This window comes from Tachysurus fulvidraco, chromosome 3 (assembly GCF_022655615.1).
Source record: "Tachysurus fulvidraco isolate hzauxx_2018 chromosome 3, HZAU_PFXX_2.0, whole genome shotgun sequence".
NCBI classification, from domain to species: Eukaryota; Metazoa; Chordata; class Actinopteri; order Siluriformes; family Bagridae; genus Tachysurus; species Tachysurus fulvidraco.
The window spans coordinates 29,080,080-29,096,390 of NC_062520.1; the positions used below are offsets into that span (position 1 = coordinate 29,080,080).

Consider the following 16,311-nt stretch of genomic DNA (forward strand, 5'->3'; position numbering starts at 1 on the left):
GTCTGTTCAAATCTACTAACTCTTTACATCATTGTTTTATTAGTCTCCGTGTCTAACTTCAATCCTTTTCTATCACAAAAATAAAAAAAATCAATAAAAAATCTGACCTGGAACTGAGCTCCAGGGTTGTTTCCCAAGTGAAATCAATATCATAATAGTAGATCAATAGAAACAAATGCTGTAGTGGCAACTGGAACTGATAAACGAGCCTGAAAAAAGGGTTCTGTTCAGTAACCGCTCAGCACTGCCATCGCTTGCTTGTTCAGTAAGGATCTTAAACGCTTTGACATTTCTCGTACTGCATGTAAAAGACGACTCCTACATAATAAACAGGACTACTTTTTCAGTGTGATTTGGTTTCTACTGGTAGTTTAACTAGCATATCGTCTCTGCAGCTTTTAGTCCACAGAAGACCCTTCTCCAAATGTTGACCAAACCTCACCACTTCACCGTTAATTCATTCCTTTGCCTCCTGCCATCTCAGACCTTTCTGTTAATTCCACCTTCATCATCTTCCTGACAAGTCGCATACACGTGTCGCATAAACACTTCCCTCCGGTGGATCTCACACCCAGCGTTTATTCCCCACGGACCCTTCCGAATAATTAGATTTAGGCAAAGATGTTTTCTTTTTCTTAAGCTTTCTTCCTAACCCACACTTGCCAGTGTAATTCTAAGCCTGCTGAGTTCCATCGGATTTTAATTAAAAGGATTTAGGCTCGGCTGCGAATCCATCTCGAGCAAATGTAAGAGCGGGTAGGTGTAAAGTGTAAATGGGAATGGAAGGTTTTGGTTCACTTGAAAATGTGTTAGCGCTTAAATCCTGTTTTGTTTCAGCTCACGTTTCTTCTTTGCACAGAAGGTGCCAAGAGAAGTTAGAAAGATCGGTTGAACATTTTTATTTATTTATTTTTTTACGTCCTTTGACCTTCTAACCTTTACATATGTTGAGAAACATTTTGGCATCAGCCTATGCAAGTGTCTAAAAATACGTATCCTTATAAACCACCTTGCCCTTTACCCGGACCACACGTTATTCCAGGCTGGCAGGTGCATCTCAACTGTGAGCTCCAAGCCCACTTCATTCCTCAGTTTTTCATTGCATCCATGGTGAGCAAGATTGATTCCATGCAAAACCACTCAGTTCAGGATGCTTTTGGGTGAGTCGCCCCTTCCATCAAGCCTAATTCCCGAGAACATGGTAGAGAGTTTCAGTCAGGTATCCACCAGGGATGCCCCAGCTGGAGTTCATTAGTGGATGAAATCTAGCTGCACACTATTCCTTCTCTTCGATAAGTGTTCTTTCCTGCTCCTTTTCTCATCCAGAGCACTGTCAATAACACTGTAACGCAGTAAGAGGACAGCACAGTGTATTTTCACACGTTTTGGCATGAGTAAAGGAGGATAGCACCTGTAATGAGGAAAGGTGTCATGGTGGCTGGACATCACCTGATCCGGAGGCCCAGGGGACCTTTATATTCAGAACGATCCAAACTCCCAGGCATGCTTCCACCTCGCTAAGGTTTAATTGGATCCGGTTGTGTAAACAAAAACTAATCGTTGTCTGCGGTGTTAGATGTTGCTTGTTGACTGATGGAGCAGGAACTGTCAGTTTGAACCCAGGACGCACTCACAGCGATGCATGGAGCAGCATGAACCTTCCCTCTCTCCACCAACCTTCCCTCTCTCCAGGGGTGCAGAAGAGAAGAGTCCCAGAGGGTTTGCCATTTGGATCACCTGCCAGCTAAGAAGAGTTGTTGGTTCCACACGAGGTTTCGATTGCCCTAATTCTCAAGTCATTATACTATAACTCACATATCCAGCAGTGGGAAATGATTACATGGTAGTGGGATGGAGCAGAGGTACTGATAACACTGATAATACTTGGTTCTGCCAAGTATTTTCTTTTCCTTTTCACAAATTCAATTTGTTGCTAGATTTGTAAAGTTTGTCACGACAAACTTTCATGTTGGCTTTGACGATGCAAGTATTCGCAAAGGCCGGTGCTTTTTGAAGGCGAGTGGACATAAGGGTCAGTGTTACATTTGGAAGCAAGTAGACAGAAAGCTAGGGTGCCAAAACATTTGGAGGTAAGTGGAGACGAGCATGTGACGTCACCCGAATACTCTCGAGGAAGTTCCCCACATTGTTCTGAGTGTTTTGATATGTCACATGTCCATGTTGTAAAAAGTTTTTTGATGTGGCATATTTTGGGGGCGGGGCTGCGGCACAACCGAAAGGCCAGTCGGTACACCAATTTAAACCTTTGTTCAGAGTATCACCCTAAAGGAGCCGGCCGAGTTTGGTGTAGAGAGTTCAAAAGCTTGCCGGGTTATAAACCTCCAAAGTTTATAATGGGAGTCTATGGGGAAAAAAGGCCATTTTGAGACCGGAAGTATCGGTACTCGGATCGCTTAGAAAAGTCATAGCATCAAACTTCAGACCAGCGTCTACAACATATCCGAATTTGGTGCATGTGGCTCGAACGCCCTAGGAGGAGTTACTCTTGATATATTTTTGTCTAAGCTTAAATAGGAAAACAGAATATTGGCTTCTACAAAGCGACATAATCAGTGACATTATAGTAGCTATACTTAGCCTTTCCCTCACTGGCCTTTTTCTTTTATGTATGTTAAATTAAATGTCTCCCTACAGAGAACTTCACTTTTCCCAACGATTACACATGTATTCCCATCATCGGTAAAGAAAAAAGCTGTGAATGATTATATTGAATATAAACAGTAACCCACACGGTAACACACTGTTCATGCTGCTGTTACAGGTTCTACATATTCTACGGAATGGTTTTATCAGGCAGCACTGTGCCCTTCAGAGTTTTGAGCTGTAGGTACATGTAAGCGTGAACTGAGCGAGGAGAGAGACGCCGCTCTCCGTAATAACGGCTAAACTGGCTGTATTATGGTGCATCCAAAAAGCCATGCAATCATGGCTGACAAGCCAGCGGTGCATTAAAGAGTATTCCATCTGCCAGACTCGAGGAGATGAGCTGCCAGGTCTATCATTTTTGATTAGCACTTTTTTTCCCACCCTCTCTTCAATTCTTTCTTCACGAGAGGTCTGAAGAGGTGGAGAGCAAGGTAATGGATTCTAGTGAGAGAGCACAGCTCGCATTCGCTCTCTTTCACATTGTCGTCGTCTTTTCTTTTTTTTTTCGCCTCTCTGTGATGAGCTATAGATTCCTTTCCTCTTGAGAGAGCAAAGACGCGAGAACTCGGATGCACCTGGTTTTCGCCGATGTGCTGATGTGGCTCGCAGTCATCCTGTGGCCTGTCTTGTTTTTCATGAGCTCATTTGTTAGCAGAGTCCCTTAGATTCCTCCGTGGGTCCTGCTGTAAGAAAACAAATCAAACTATCACCACTTTTTAACCACACGACGTTACGTGAGAAGTCTGTTTTGCTCCAGTTGACAACTTTCTTGTGTACCACACTCATTCTTTCCTCCACACATCCTCACGTTCCTGACATGTTCTTCGCTTATATGACACCCGGTATTAGATTTGCTTCTCCATTATACAGTGTATACCCATTATCACCAGAGGCTAACGTCCTAGCGTAGCCCAGCTCAGGCTTGCAGCTCAATCTAACGAGGCACGGTGAATATTATCCATCCGGCACTGAGCCGCTGTGGACAGCTTGCCTCACTAATTGGTCTCAGGACATTCCCACATGCCTCATTGTGTTCAAAATAGCACAACCTTTAAGAAGGGTTTGCCGAGTGGCCCTGACCACACTTACTCGATTGGCCATCACTAATGGCATGTGCATTAGCCTGTGTCTCTTTCCCCCTCGTTCAAAATCTTTTTTGGAGATCCGAGGACAGATAAAAAGCAAATAGATCAGATTATGAGAGCGTTACGTTTATGACCGTGGAAGAATTTGATGGAGAAACGAAATTCGTCTCGATTTGCCATATTTTCCGACAAAGTCCTCAGTCAAGACTCAACTGTCATTTTGTACCGTTGGATCCAACATCCATTCCTTTTTTTTTTTTAAATTCCAATAATGGCTGCCATATCCATAAGAAGTAGAGTTCTGAGTGTTGGAAATGTTGAACTGTGCACCAATCTGTCCAATTACCTTCAGGACTTTTTCCTCCAATAGAGGTCAAGGATTCCTAACTGCCCGAGGAAGCTCTGAAATATTAACGCCGCCTGAAACTATGGCTGTATCAATAGGTCAAAGGTTATCTGTGGGGAAAAGTGCAGCTAAGACTAACATGATTAAGAATGAACATAAGCCATGGAAAGGCATGCATGAATGCATGAGCCACAGACTGGATGTAGAGCAGGGTGTTATGGGAAATCATAGGACACAGACAATTTCATTGCCTTGATCCATCCGTTAAATTATCCATTCTTTATGATAATCTGCTCTTTGTGCCAGCAAACAGGAAGAACTGAAAATATGAAGATGGTCTGTATGAAAGTTAAACATGGTGTAAGCATCCTGAAGGTTCATTGGCATCCTATTCGTCAGAACTTACAGAAGGTGCTTTGTTGCATGGCTAAGCTTATACTTGATACCGCCAAAGCTAGGACACCACTTGTGACTTATACCGCAATAAAATATCCCGTTCCAAAACGTTTCGAGAAACAGGGAGTCTGAGCTTGAACAGATCCACCTTGTTTGTTCTTGGGTCCGCAGGCATCTTTACACAAAATGTAAATGTTACTCACAAGGCCGCGACATTTCGCTCTCACAGAGACAACAAGCGCCGTCGATGAGCTAATAAATGCTTAAAGGGCGCAGACACATTGACTGCTGGCTGACTTTTCTCCTGAAGCATAAATTACCTCAGTCTTTGTCGATTGTTCTTTGTGGAGGGAGCCCCGGAGTTGTTTTCTTTCCTGTAGGTCGATGATCGATAATAATAGGATACATGCGAAAGGAAATCGATGAACCGATTCCTCAGCAGAGGGCCTAATTTAATCAGCGTGGACGTAGACAATCGATGGATGTCGAGGCTGGTAATAAGGTTCTAGAACGGAGAACGGTCCCAGTGAGACCTTGCAGGGGTGGAATACATCCTCCGCTCTCTTTCTCATGCACTTTTATGCACTCGTCTCCAGGTTCACCGATGATCTGAGGTGAGACGTGCCCCTGTTGCAAGCAAGTTTCTGACGAAGGGTCGTAGGGGTTGTACCTCAAGAGATTCCGGGAAATAAATAATGGAATTAAAGTTCACCTTTGTCTGTGTATAGCAGTTTATTTAAGTAGCGCGAATTGTTACTTTCCTTTAAGGGGTCTCTATAAGTCTGAGCCATGATCCAGCATCCTTGAGTAAAAGGCCACAGTATATATTTTATCCATACCTCAAGTACCTTTCTTTCTTATATCCTGCATAGAGTCTTTGTACAGAGTTTTCATGTGGTTCTGTTTCTCGCAGGGTTCCTGGCATCACCATCGCCACTGACATTATCTGTGGCTTTCCGGGCGAAACGGACGAGGACTTTCAGCAGACGATGGAGCTTGTGAGAAAGTACCGATTCCCAAGCCTCTTCATCAACCAGTTCTACCCACGTCCCGGAACTCCGGCGGCCAAGATGGAGCAGGTCCCGGCACATGTGGTGAGCGTTTGGGTTCTAAAGTGTGTATCATGATTACTGGCTTTGTTGTTCGAACCTGGGGCAGGTACATTGTGATTTGAGTTTTTTTTCATACCTTAATAGCCCCCAAATTACACAATGTGGATGGATGTGCATGAAACACTTTAAACATTTAAACACTCAGCTGTTTGATTCTCCTGGAATTGCCATGGCAAATGTAAACATTACCACGTTCCAGAGTCTTCCCACTGTAGGATTAAGGAGTATTCTTCTTTTTGGCTTTATTCCTAGCAGATGGTCAGGTATAGGCTCCAAAGCGGAGCTGCATGACAGGCCCACCTCATCACTTTGGTGTTTGTTTTCTCAGGATTTATACAACCAGCCAAGTGGCACACTTACTTATCCAAACAGAGTATTAGTGGTGATGGACAAACCTGCCAGTCTCAGGCTCAGAGACTCCGCCCACAGCTGAAAGAGCATCTGATGCCTTTTCTGGCCTCAAGAGTTACAGTCATAAATACTGTGGATGATTTTAACCAATAACGTTCTTTTTCTTTGAATCAGAAACCAGTGTATGAAGGTTCTCTTTCTCGTCTCTCTCTCTCTCTCTCTCTCTCTCTCTCTCTCTCTCTCTCTCTCTCACACACACACACTGTCTCCCTCTCTCTTTCTCTCTCTGTCTATCTCTCTCTATCTGTCTGACTCTCTCTCTTATTCCCTCTCTCGTTCCCTCTCTCTCTCTTTCTCTCTCTGTCTGACTCTTTCTCTCGTTCCCTCTCTCGTTCCCTTTCTCTCTTGTTCTCTCTCTCTGTCTATCTCTCTCTTGTTCTCTCTCTCTCTCAGTCTATCTCTCTCTCTCTCTTTCTCTCTCTCTCTTGTTCTCTCTCTCTCTCTCTGTCTATCTCTCTCTTGTTCTCTCTCTCTCTGTCTATCTCTCTTTCTCTCTCTCTCAGTCTGTCTCTTTCTCAATCTGTCTCTCTCTCTCACTTTCTTGTTCTCTCTGTCTCTCTCTCTCTCTCTTTCTCAGTCTATCTTTTAATGAGGAATAATTCAAGACACTTTAGCAACAATTAGACACGACATTCTTTGTTTACCAAAAAATCAAAACAAATGTGATGCTTGTGATGTAAAACATTATTATTTTGAGAAAGTTATTGCAACCTCTGCTTTCTTATGAATGATAGAAAGGGTTACTATTTAATAAAGGACTTCAGTAACTGAAGAAATCAATCAGTTGTTCCGCTTCCTGAGCACCAGTCCGTGTTCAGATCGAGAGAATTCACATGGAAATGCGAACGTGCCTGGACTCATACGGGGCTACGGTCCTACGTTCACTCTGAGACGCCCTTAAATAGTGAATTTTAAGTCCACTAAGCTTCATGATGGGATTTATTTTCCGCAAACAAGCAAGAACTGAGTCATCAAATCCAAGGAACCTGCTCCAGTTCTGTCAAAAACGGATGTGAACGATCTATTTATTTATTTATTTATTTATTTATTTATTTATTTATTTATTTATTTATTTTTGTGTTATGCGATTAGTACCTTCATAGAAAGAACACGTGTTGGAGTGCTATAGGATTCTAAACGATCCTCTTTACTCCTTACTTTACAACTCCATTCTCTTGCACATCATTTAAACCAAGAATCGGTTTTAAACCTTAATAGAGAATTCATAAACACAGAAATGTACTAAGCTAAAAAAAAATAAACAGCAATTCAGTAGGTCATTGTGTGTTGTGTTACAAAGATGTTTGCTTTCTCAGCTTTGCGTGCCGTCATGTTCATGGATTTGTCAAGTTCAGAGACCTTATCACCAGGGGCGGTTCTAGCCCTTCTTTAGGGTGGCTCCAGCCCCCTGTGTGTGATCTCAGCCACCCTAAAACTATAGGTATAATTTTTACTTTCATAAATAAACAATAAAAATTACGTTAAAATGCAGGACATGTCGTCGATGGGAAAGAAAATTATTTATCAGTTTGATCCAAGAGCGATTTTTTTTTTACTTTTCTTTTACGCACGTGTGTTGTAGTCTTTCAAAAGTGCGCAATCAGCTGCCTGCTTTATGAAGCTGTCTGCTTTTTTTGGAGAAGCACAGCATCGTGCACGTCAGTCAGAGCTGGAGGCGTTTATCTCTAACGTTATTCGGCGGAAAACCGCAAAGACGGCAACCAAAAGCAGTGAAATTTCACTATTCTTATTACCAGCGTTGTAGCACAAACAAAATATTAATGCAAACAATCCATTCAGTATTAAATAAAAATAACATCTATTGATTTGGTCTCTGTCTTGTGAATCTTTGTTTATTAATGACTGCATTCATCAGACACACTGTTTGTAGAGAATGCACACATACATGAACTGATCTGATTGAAGACTGACATCATTACATCATGCATATAAATTTTGGTGTCCACTTTTGCCATTTTAAATAATACCATAACTTTTGGTTTACTATGTTGTCATATAATATATAATATAAAACTCTTCTTGTTTTAAATTCTCACTGAGGGCTAAAACCCCCTAAAGATGAAACCCTAGAACCGCCCCTGCTTATCACCATCAACCGTCGTACTTTTTCAATCGCACTCAGCCTCTGGAGCTTCGTTTTTGCTTCAGCAGTGGATCTTCATCTCAGGCCGTGTCCTTCTTCCCTTCTCAGACCGATCCATCGTCGGAAGATCTGCGTGGTTTTAATGGACTGCTTCGTCTCTGATTCCTTTTCTTCCCACTCGGGGATCCTGATCAATCTGTACTATCTGAGTCCAGGAGTCGGAGATCCTACAGTACACACACTATTGCTTGGAGGAAATATCTTACTTTGTCTTAACTCAGAAGGTCTTTTTGTAGCAGCAGCGGCAGGTTTATATATATGATATGATTCCATAACTGTTTCTTTACTAGTTTATTTAGCTTTATAAACACTTAATTTAGCTGTGTAAAGTGGTTCTACTCCAGCCTTTGTTGATCTTTTAATGTCTTTAGTTTCCAAGGGTTTGTAAATCAGTGACAGGCCGGTGTGCTGTTTCTCTTCGCTCTTCTTTTATCCACTTCTCTAAAGCGTTCGTTAATATTCTTTCAACATCTTCACTCCTTTTAGCTTGTCAGAGTTCATTCACCTTTAAGAAATACTTGGTTTAGGTGTAATAGCTTTCCTTTAGTAGCGTTTCGGATTTTTCTGTCAGCATTATACTCAGAAATTGGCTACTTTGGTATAATGAGCGCTTACGGTGACGAGGGTTGGAAACGGATCCTCGACACCAGGTCAGTATAATTACCCTTATTACAGTTCAATAGCAAAGGGTGGCGGCTGTGGTTCAGATTCGCGTGGAATAATTGCATCACATAAAGCTGTAAATGTGATCCACGTCTGTGATTTACGCCGTCACTTTTCCACAACGGATTCTCGGCTCTGCTTGCTTGTTCTTACCTCACACGACGTACGAGTCTCAGTGATGTCATCGTTGATACACCTCTGATTATAAACTGTAAGCTGTGGTAGTTCATTCCAACAAAGAAAGTGTTTAGGGAGTTTACAAAAAGGTCAGCATCTCTCTCCCGGGCCGATTTACATTGGGTTCGGCTCCTAGCAGAAGTCTAGGGGGCAGGACTGAGTGTGTCACATTAATAACTGCTCCAAACGGTAATGACTTTCTGGCTCACACAAGAGACTGCAGGGGGCTGAGGAAGACGACAGCCAGACTTGCAGCCCGGCCCATTCTGGCACTCGGCACGTTTAGGCCATCTTATCTGCAGGGCTCCTCCACTTCCCCATGACAAATTGCTCAGCTCTTGTAACGAATTGCCACATCTCATTATCTTTGGACGGATTCTCAGAATCCTGAAATACAGGGATGCAGATGGAGAATGCCCCCCCACCCCCACCCCAAAAAAAAAAGCACCGGCATAATTAGTCCCACGTGTCAGAAAAGGGTTAGCGAGATAAATTGGTATGATATCCTGGAATGTTGGTCTTTCCAGGCGGGCAGGTGTTTACCCTGACAGCTCGTCGCCTTCGCCCGTGCTGTCTCTAAACAGGGGAAATTAAACAAGCAGCACCGAGTAGGACTTGAGCCGTCGCTGAGAGGCACCGCATTTTTTCTGAACGCGTTGGTGGAATAGATCAGTAAGGAATACTCAACATGTGGAAACAAAATGATCTCAACGCTGAGACAGATGGGCAAGGCCTTCAGGCATACACACCAACTTAGGATGAGGTCAGATGTAAAAAAAAAAAAAAAAAAACACAACGTCTTTACCCAATACATCTGATAATCCCCGCCAGCTTGTTATTTTCCCTTAACGATTTTCTTTTCCTTATTTATTTACTGTAGTTCTCTTTAGACACCATCATATGCCATGATTTAGACCCCCGGAGGACTAGGTCTAATAAACCGTTGCTGATTCTTTGTTTCCCGAGATAACAGTGTAGTGTTCTGTTGTGTTTTGGTCCAAACGCACCGAATACAATTTATTTTTCCATTAACGTACCTTCTTCTTGACACGGCTAACAATTGTTCTTTATTTTTTTATCATAATTAATTGCTTTCACTGCTCAGTGTTTCTAACAATACGAAGTCCTCTACGGTTGTACGCTATCTTATTATCTTTCCACCGTGCCGTCTAATCGTTTGTTTGTGGATTAGGTTCTTAGCGAGGTCCTATTTGTCCAGATCTTCAAAAGAGTTTTATCTTTTCCATGGACTCATGCTAAGCTCGGCGTTTTTTGTGCGGCTAGTATGTCAAAGATCACGACGCTTGTTTAGAATTGTTGGAATGAACGCAAGGCATCACCGAAATGGTTTCACGAAGCGAAGGACGTGACTTTATATCCGTTTCATTTAGAGCTCGAAGCAGTCGTACAATTCTAATTAACTTTAGCAAGATTCTCCTGTCCTTGTCTATTCTAGTCCTTGAAATAAATGCAGATGAGACGCTAACCGTTGTTCTAAGGCAGCATTTGTTTAAGTAAATTACATTTCCTTCATGTTACCGTTTATACGCGCTCTCTATTATCTTTTGATTAAATCCTCCGGCTTTAAAGGTCTCTTTAGAAACGCTAAGGTCACACAGCCACGATGTTTCTGTCGTACATTATTAAATCTGTTCCCGCTGCATGAATAGTACATGGAACATCAAGTGGCAGCTACTTGACCTTCGTTTTGGCCCCTCCTAGAAATTCTTAAAGTTAAGAAAGTAGATAAAAATTATTTAGCGTTTTTTTTTTTTTTTCCTGTCGCATTTTGACCGTGTTGCTCTGTTGTACTGAATCATGTTCATCATTTGTGCACAGGATGTTGGGGATTTTTCATCAAGCTTTTCATTTGTGGTTCGATTTGTCCGGCTAATATAATCGGCATATTTTTGTTCATTCAAAAGCCCAATGTTTAGAAGACTTAACTGACCGACCACATGTCTGTTATAATGTCTACAACTCGCTTTTTTTTTCTTTCATTTTTACAGAAAGCAAAATTTAACATTGGCCTTGAATTGCATTATGTAGCTTTTTGAATGGATTTACTGCCAGAACACGGACACCTTGACAGCACTCTCGTGGCCTGTGTTAGTTCTGCTCTTTCATTCAGCCTCCATTGGCCTAAAAAAGACCAGTATGCCACTCGTAAAGTGCCCAGCTGTACCTCACCAACATCTGCCACTCACGGGGGCATGCGTCAGAGTCGAGAGCATCATTACACCAGTGTTCATGCCATACTCTTGTGTGTGATGGATTGAGGGAAAAGGGGGGAGGGTTGTCATGAAATCACATCATTTGCATCTTCATAGAGGAGCTAATGATACACGAGAAGCCTAGAGCGGAAAAAAAAAAGTGGGATCACGTGACCCTGCGGTGATTATTAGTGCCTATTCTCTGCTCTGTGCCATTGTCAAGGCTGTCAGTCAAAGAGTTCATTCTGTTCATGCTGTAGCCATTTTGTTGGATAGGGGAAGTTGGGGGGGGGGGGGGTTTGTGGTTTGCGTTTAGTTGCCGCTTGATAGGGCATGATGTTTGCTTTCAGAGCGAGTTGTGAGAAAGAGCAGATGGACATCATAGTAGGTGTCATCACTCATCGACAGCGGGTTCCGATTTGTCCTACGAACTAAGCAGCTCTTACGTTTTCATTCGCAATGTCATTAGCATACACTAAGGAATAGAGAGATATTAAGTAATCCTGGTGTTCTTCTAAACGCACCCCGTAATTCTTGCACTTTCCAAGACTAAGTACGAACTCTCATAGTTTCAGCTTAGAAACGAACAGCTCCTGGAACCTGAAACAGGTTTTTTGTTTTGTTTTTCAGCCCGAATGCCTCCAAAAGCAGCGACATAATGCTCTGATTGTAATAAGAGCCTGAATCGGTCGAGTCATTCAGCAGGAAGGAATGAAGAGCAAAGACGTCATTATCTCGGTATGAAAATTGATATTCCTTAGTCCATTTGTGTTATGCCTGCTATTACCGCAGGTAGTCGGATCCATTTTGAACTTAATGCGTCCTGAGCCACACCACTCGGTACTTTCTATCACTCCTGCGCTTTGTAATAATGACTACAACTGAAGGGGAAAAAAAAAAAGTTCCTCGGATTATCAGGATGATTTTTCATATTTAATGCACTGCTTCAGATGTGGAGCGATCTTTGCCTTGCCCTCAACACACTAAAGTATTGAATTTCCCAAGGTCACGAGGTTCACCTTCTTCTTTTTTGAAGTTCCTCAATATAGAACTGCAACACGATGAGAACTGAGCGTATTCTCTTTAGACTTCGCTGGCTTGGTCTTGCTTGCCTCAGATCTGCAAGCTTTCTCCAACTTCATCTTTCTCTCGTTTTTTTTCTTTTCTTTTCTCTCCTCTCAAATGGCCATAGGGGTTGCATTTGGAATACGGGATGCTCCAGCAACCTGCACCTCCCCCTGCATCCTGTGTTTTCTCGCCTGCCTTATCCTGGCCTCATCGAGCCAATCCTGCTGGGAGCTCATTGGCTAAGCTGAAGAAGGGAAACCCAGAGGCTGTTTTCAGCCTGATCATCATCCAGCTGGTGTTCTGGTTAGAAGAGAGTAAGAAATCAGTCAGATTATTAGCCAGGCCTGGGTATTTCTCGCTGCCGCTCTAGCTATTCCTAGTCAAATTCTCTGCTGCATTCCAACACCTTGGGCTATCAGATCACATAGCTAATAAGGGAGGTTATATTCAGGAAGATAGGATGTGGTAAAGTTGCCTCATGCGAACAGTTTTTCTTACCACTTAATACTACCTGAGTAGAATCTGAGGTCTTTTCAGTTGTAACGTTATGAAACGAGTCGCATTTTTGTCAGGAATCTTATTTGCGTTTTTAATAATCAAGGGCACGGCCTGAGCCGAGCCGAGCCGAACGACCCTGCAGTTTGAGAGCTCGATAAATTTACAGTCACCGTATGTCGATTACAGCCGTTGTGCGTCTCTGAGATGTTTCTAAAGAAAGGTCAGAGATTCAAGAGCTACCAAGTTACGGAACGGGGAAGCTGGAAGTGTTTGAGAATCGAGCTATCCGGGTATTTACACTTACACTTACAGCATTTAGGAGACACCCTTATCCAGAGCGACTTACATTTTTTATACAACTGAGCAATTGAGGGTTGAGGGCCTTGCTCAGGGGCCCTGCGGTGGCAGCCTGGTGGACGTAGGAATCGAACTCACAACATTCCGATTGGTAGCCCAACACCTTAACCACTAGGCTACCACATGCCCCTAAAATCCTGACTAGCGGCTACCATAATTCTTTCTTTTCCAGATGATTTCAGTTTCTTGTGTTTGTTTTCGCCCATCGTGTCCAGGTTTAATTCCCTTTTCACCCAGTTGGTTACTTCATTCAGTCCTAACCTCCTTGCCTATGTGTTTAACCCTGTCACCCTTGTGGTTACCCTGTTCACTGTGTGGTTACGTTAAATGTTTAAAAGACCTTTCTTTTCCAGGTGGGTACCTTTTTTTAACCCATTTGCTTTCCATTCCCACTTTGCTGGTGGTTACCATTGTTACCATTGTCCTGATGACGTTACCATTGGCAGCCAGATTGGTAGTGATGGAGAAAAATGGTGTGCAATATTAGACTACTGAGTGTTTTATTTAAAAAATATTGTAATATCTTTATAGGGAGTCATGAATCTGGAGGTTTTAAGATACAGGTCTAGTATGGTACTGTATGCTGCTTAGTGGTTGGGTCTCGGAGTCCTGGACAGTATTTTGGAGGATTCTGAGGTTTGATGTTGGATCTACGTGACCTACATGATATGTGTTGCTATGCTGGAAATTCTCTCGGCGATGAAAAAGCACAGCTTCCCTCGACTCACTAACTGCCTGGTCAGTGTTCTAATTAGACTCATTTGACGTTCTGTGCCTGTTTTAAGTGATGGCATTAAGTGCCTTCATACATCAGCTCCAGCGCCCGCATTTGAATTTCATTACAAATTAAGGACATTTGTGCTGTTTCGGTGTCGAGAGGCTCAGCAGGCAGATATTCATATTTCTAACCCTTGAGTGTTTTGTTTTGTTTTTTTTGTTTGTTTGTGTTTTTTGCTAAGCCATCTAAGTCGCATACTTTTGTCATTACAACCTAGTTTCGGTACAGTGTTAAATAAAGATAATACGTTTCCTCGTACTGTCACATGCAGTGGTTCTTTTTTTAATTCTATTTTTTTTTCTCCCTTAACAGAAAAAACAAAGAACCAAGGAGCTGTCGGCGTTGTTCCACTCATACAACCCTTACGACCATGAGGTAAGAGCTAATGTTAATGTCGGCCATTAGCAGAGACCCCTTCATTAAACCTGACCTTTTCTTTCTGCTCATCCGTTGTAGTGCATTTCTTTGCTCTTAGAATCTTATCCTAGCTTCTTCTCAAGCAAACAACCACAGCACTTCCCCTGTTCCTCTGTGTCGTTAAGGATAATGGCTTTTCCGCCATTCTTCTTGTCAGCCTTGTCAGCGTAATCTCTGGAGAGAGGGGGAAAAAAAAAAGAGGGAAAAGGAGTGCGAAGAAAAAGAGAGTGCCGAATGACACAGTCTTTGGGCATCTGGACAGGAATCAGCGTGAGCTCCGGAGCTCTTGTCTTTTAATGGCGTCATTAAAATTTCAGCAGAGCCACGCAACTTCAGTTCTCTAAATCTCCTTTCTGTTAAAAAACTAAATAAATAACAACAACGCTGTAGCTGCTGATAGCGCTGCCAGGGTTCTCCCGTTATCCACTTTTTTTGGGGGGGACTAATTACCTTCGTCCAGTGTAATCAAATCCAAATTGAAAAACCCATGACGACAGGAGGCGATGCTCTCCTGTGAGATGCTACAGCCTGAGAAAGAACAGGCAAAAGTGCTTAAGTGTCAGGAAACGACCAGGAAGGAAAAAACTGCCCTCTAATAAAATCTGACGCCATTCCTAGTCTTATTTTTTATTTATTTTATTTTTAAAAACATCAGACACGTCTTAAATATAAAAAGAATCAGGGTTCTTTGTGCTAACGCTTATCCATAAATTTGGAGATTTGGTTCCGGGGCTGTTCCTGAAACTGATGAGCATTTTTTTTTTTATTGGAAAAATAACTGGTCTCTAAAGTGTTAAACCTTCTATCGAACAACCCTAAGCTGCGCTCACAGTGTTTAGCGCTGTAGCAGGTGCGCTAACATGTCCTGTGGACATACTTTGAAACAGAAGCTTCAGATGTGAGCAAACGATGTGCCCCGGGGCTTGTAATGGTTTTTACCTTGTACAGTACACCACTCTTGAGGAGTTGTTGAGTAGATAACACTAAATAAATACAGTATTACCTTTAGTACAAAAACATGCACACGTTTGTACTATCCTGTACTCTCAGTCGAACGATCACGCACAGCTCTAGTACGTACGACTGCTGGAAAACCTAATCAGCTGTAGCTGTAGTCCAGGTCTTTGTTCATTTAAATAAGATGTAATGCCTAAGCTCAGATTTTCTGCTGTTTCTATATTGTTATCTGCAATAAAGTGTTATAACGTGTAACAAGCTAAACAAGGTCAGGCTAACAGCAGCCGGGTTTAGCTGCAGATTTTTCTTCACTTAGTTGTTTCCCATTTCCTGTTTTTTTTTTGTTTGTTTGTTTGTTTGTTTTTTGTGAAGTCTTTTTATTGCAAACAAAGTCAAATAACAATACAGAATCCCATTTTAGTTTGACATGAAAAAGGAGTAAAGTAAAAGAATTACAACGATAACAATACAACAAGAACATACATTTCCTGATGAAAATGTGAATGGCGCTTGCACGTGGCGAGTTCCCCTCATCGTGCTGAGTGTTCTGATGTGTCACATGTCCATGTTGTGCTAAGTTTTGATTTTTCAAGTGACGTCACGTGACTTCATCAAAATACACGTGAGGAAGTTCCTCTCATTGTTCTGAGTGTTTTGATATGTCACACGTCCATGTTGTAAAAAGTTTTTTTGATTTTGCATATATTGGGTGTGGGGCTGCGGCACAACCGGAAGGCCAGTCGGTACACCAATTTAAAAGTTTGTTCAGAGTATCACCCTAAAGAAGCCGGCCGAGTTTGGTGTAGATAGTTCGAAAGCTTGCCTCCAAAGTTTATAATGGGAGTCTATGGGGAAAAAAGGCCACTTAGAGACCCGGTACCAAGTACTGGTACTCGGATCGCTTAGAAAAGTCATAGCACACTTCTCCTCAACGAGCCGGTCAATTAGACAACTTATTCATGGGTCTAGGACAAAAGCTTAATGGAATAATGGAAAGGAAGT

The 16,311-nt window shown here is 42.3% G+C and overlaps 1 protein-coding gene across 1 annotated transcript in view; it reads left to right on the forward strand.

The window, feature by feature from the left end:
• Positions 1 to 16,311, forward strand: part of cdkal1 (CDK5 regulatory subunit associated protein 1-like 1) — a 185,911-nt gene that overhangs the window by 135,307 nt on the left and 34,293 nt on the right. Inside the window, exons 11-12 of the mRNA XM_047810996.1 lie at positions 5,408 to 5,588; positions 14,248 to 14,310. Of these exons, the coding sequence (XP_047666952.1) occupies positions 5,408 to 5,588; positions 14,248 to 14,310 (244 nt within the window). The remainder of the gene's footprint in view (positions 1 to 5,407; positions 5,589 to 14,247; positions 14,311 to 16,311) is intronic.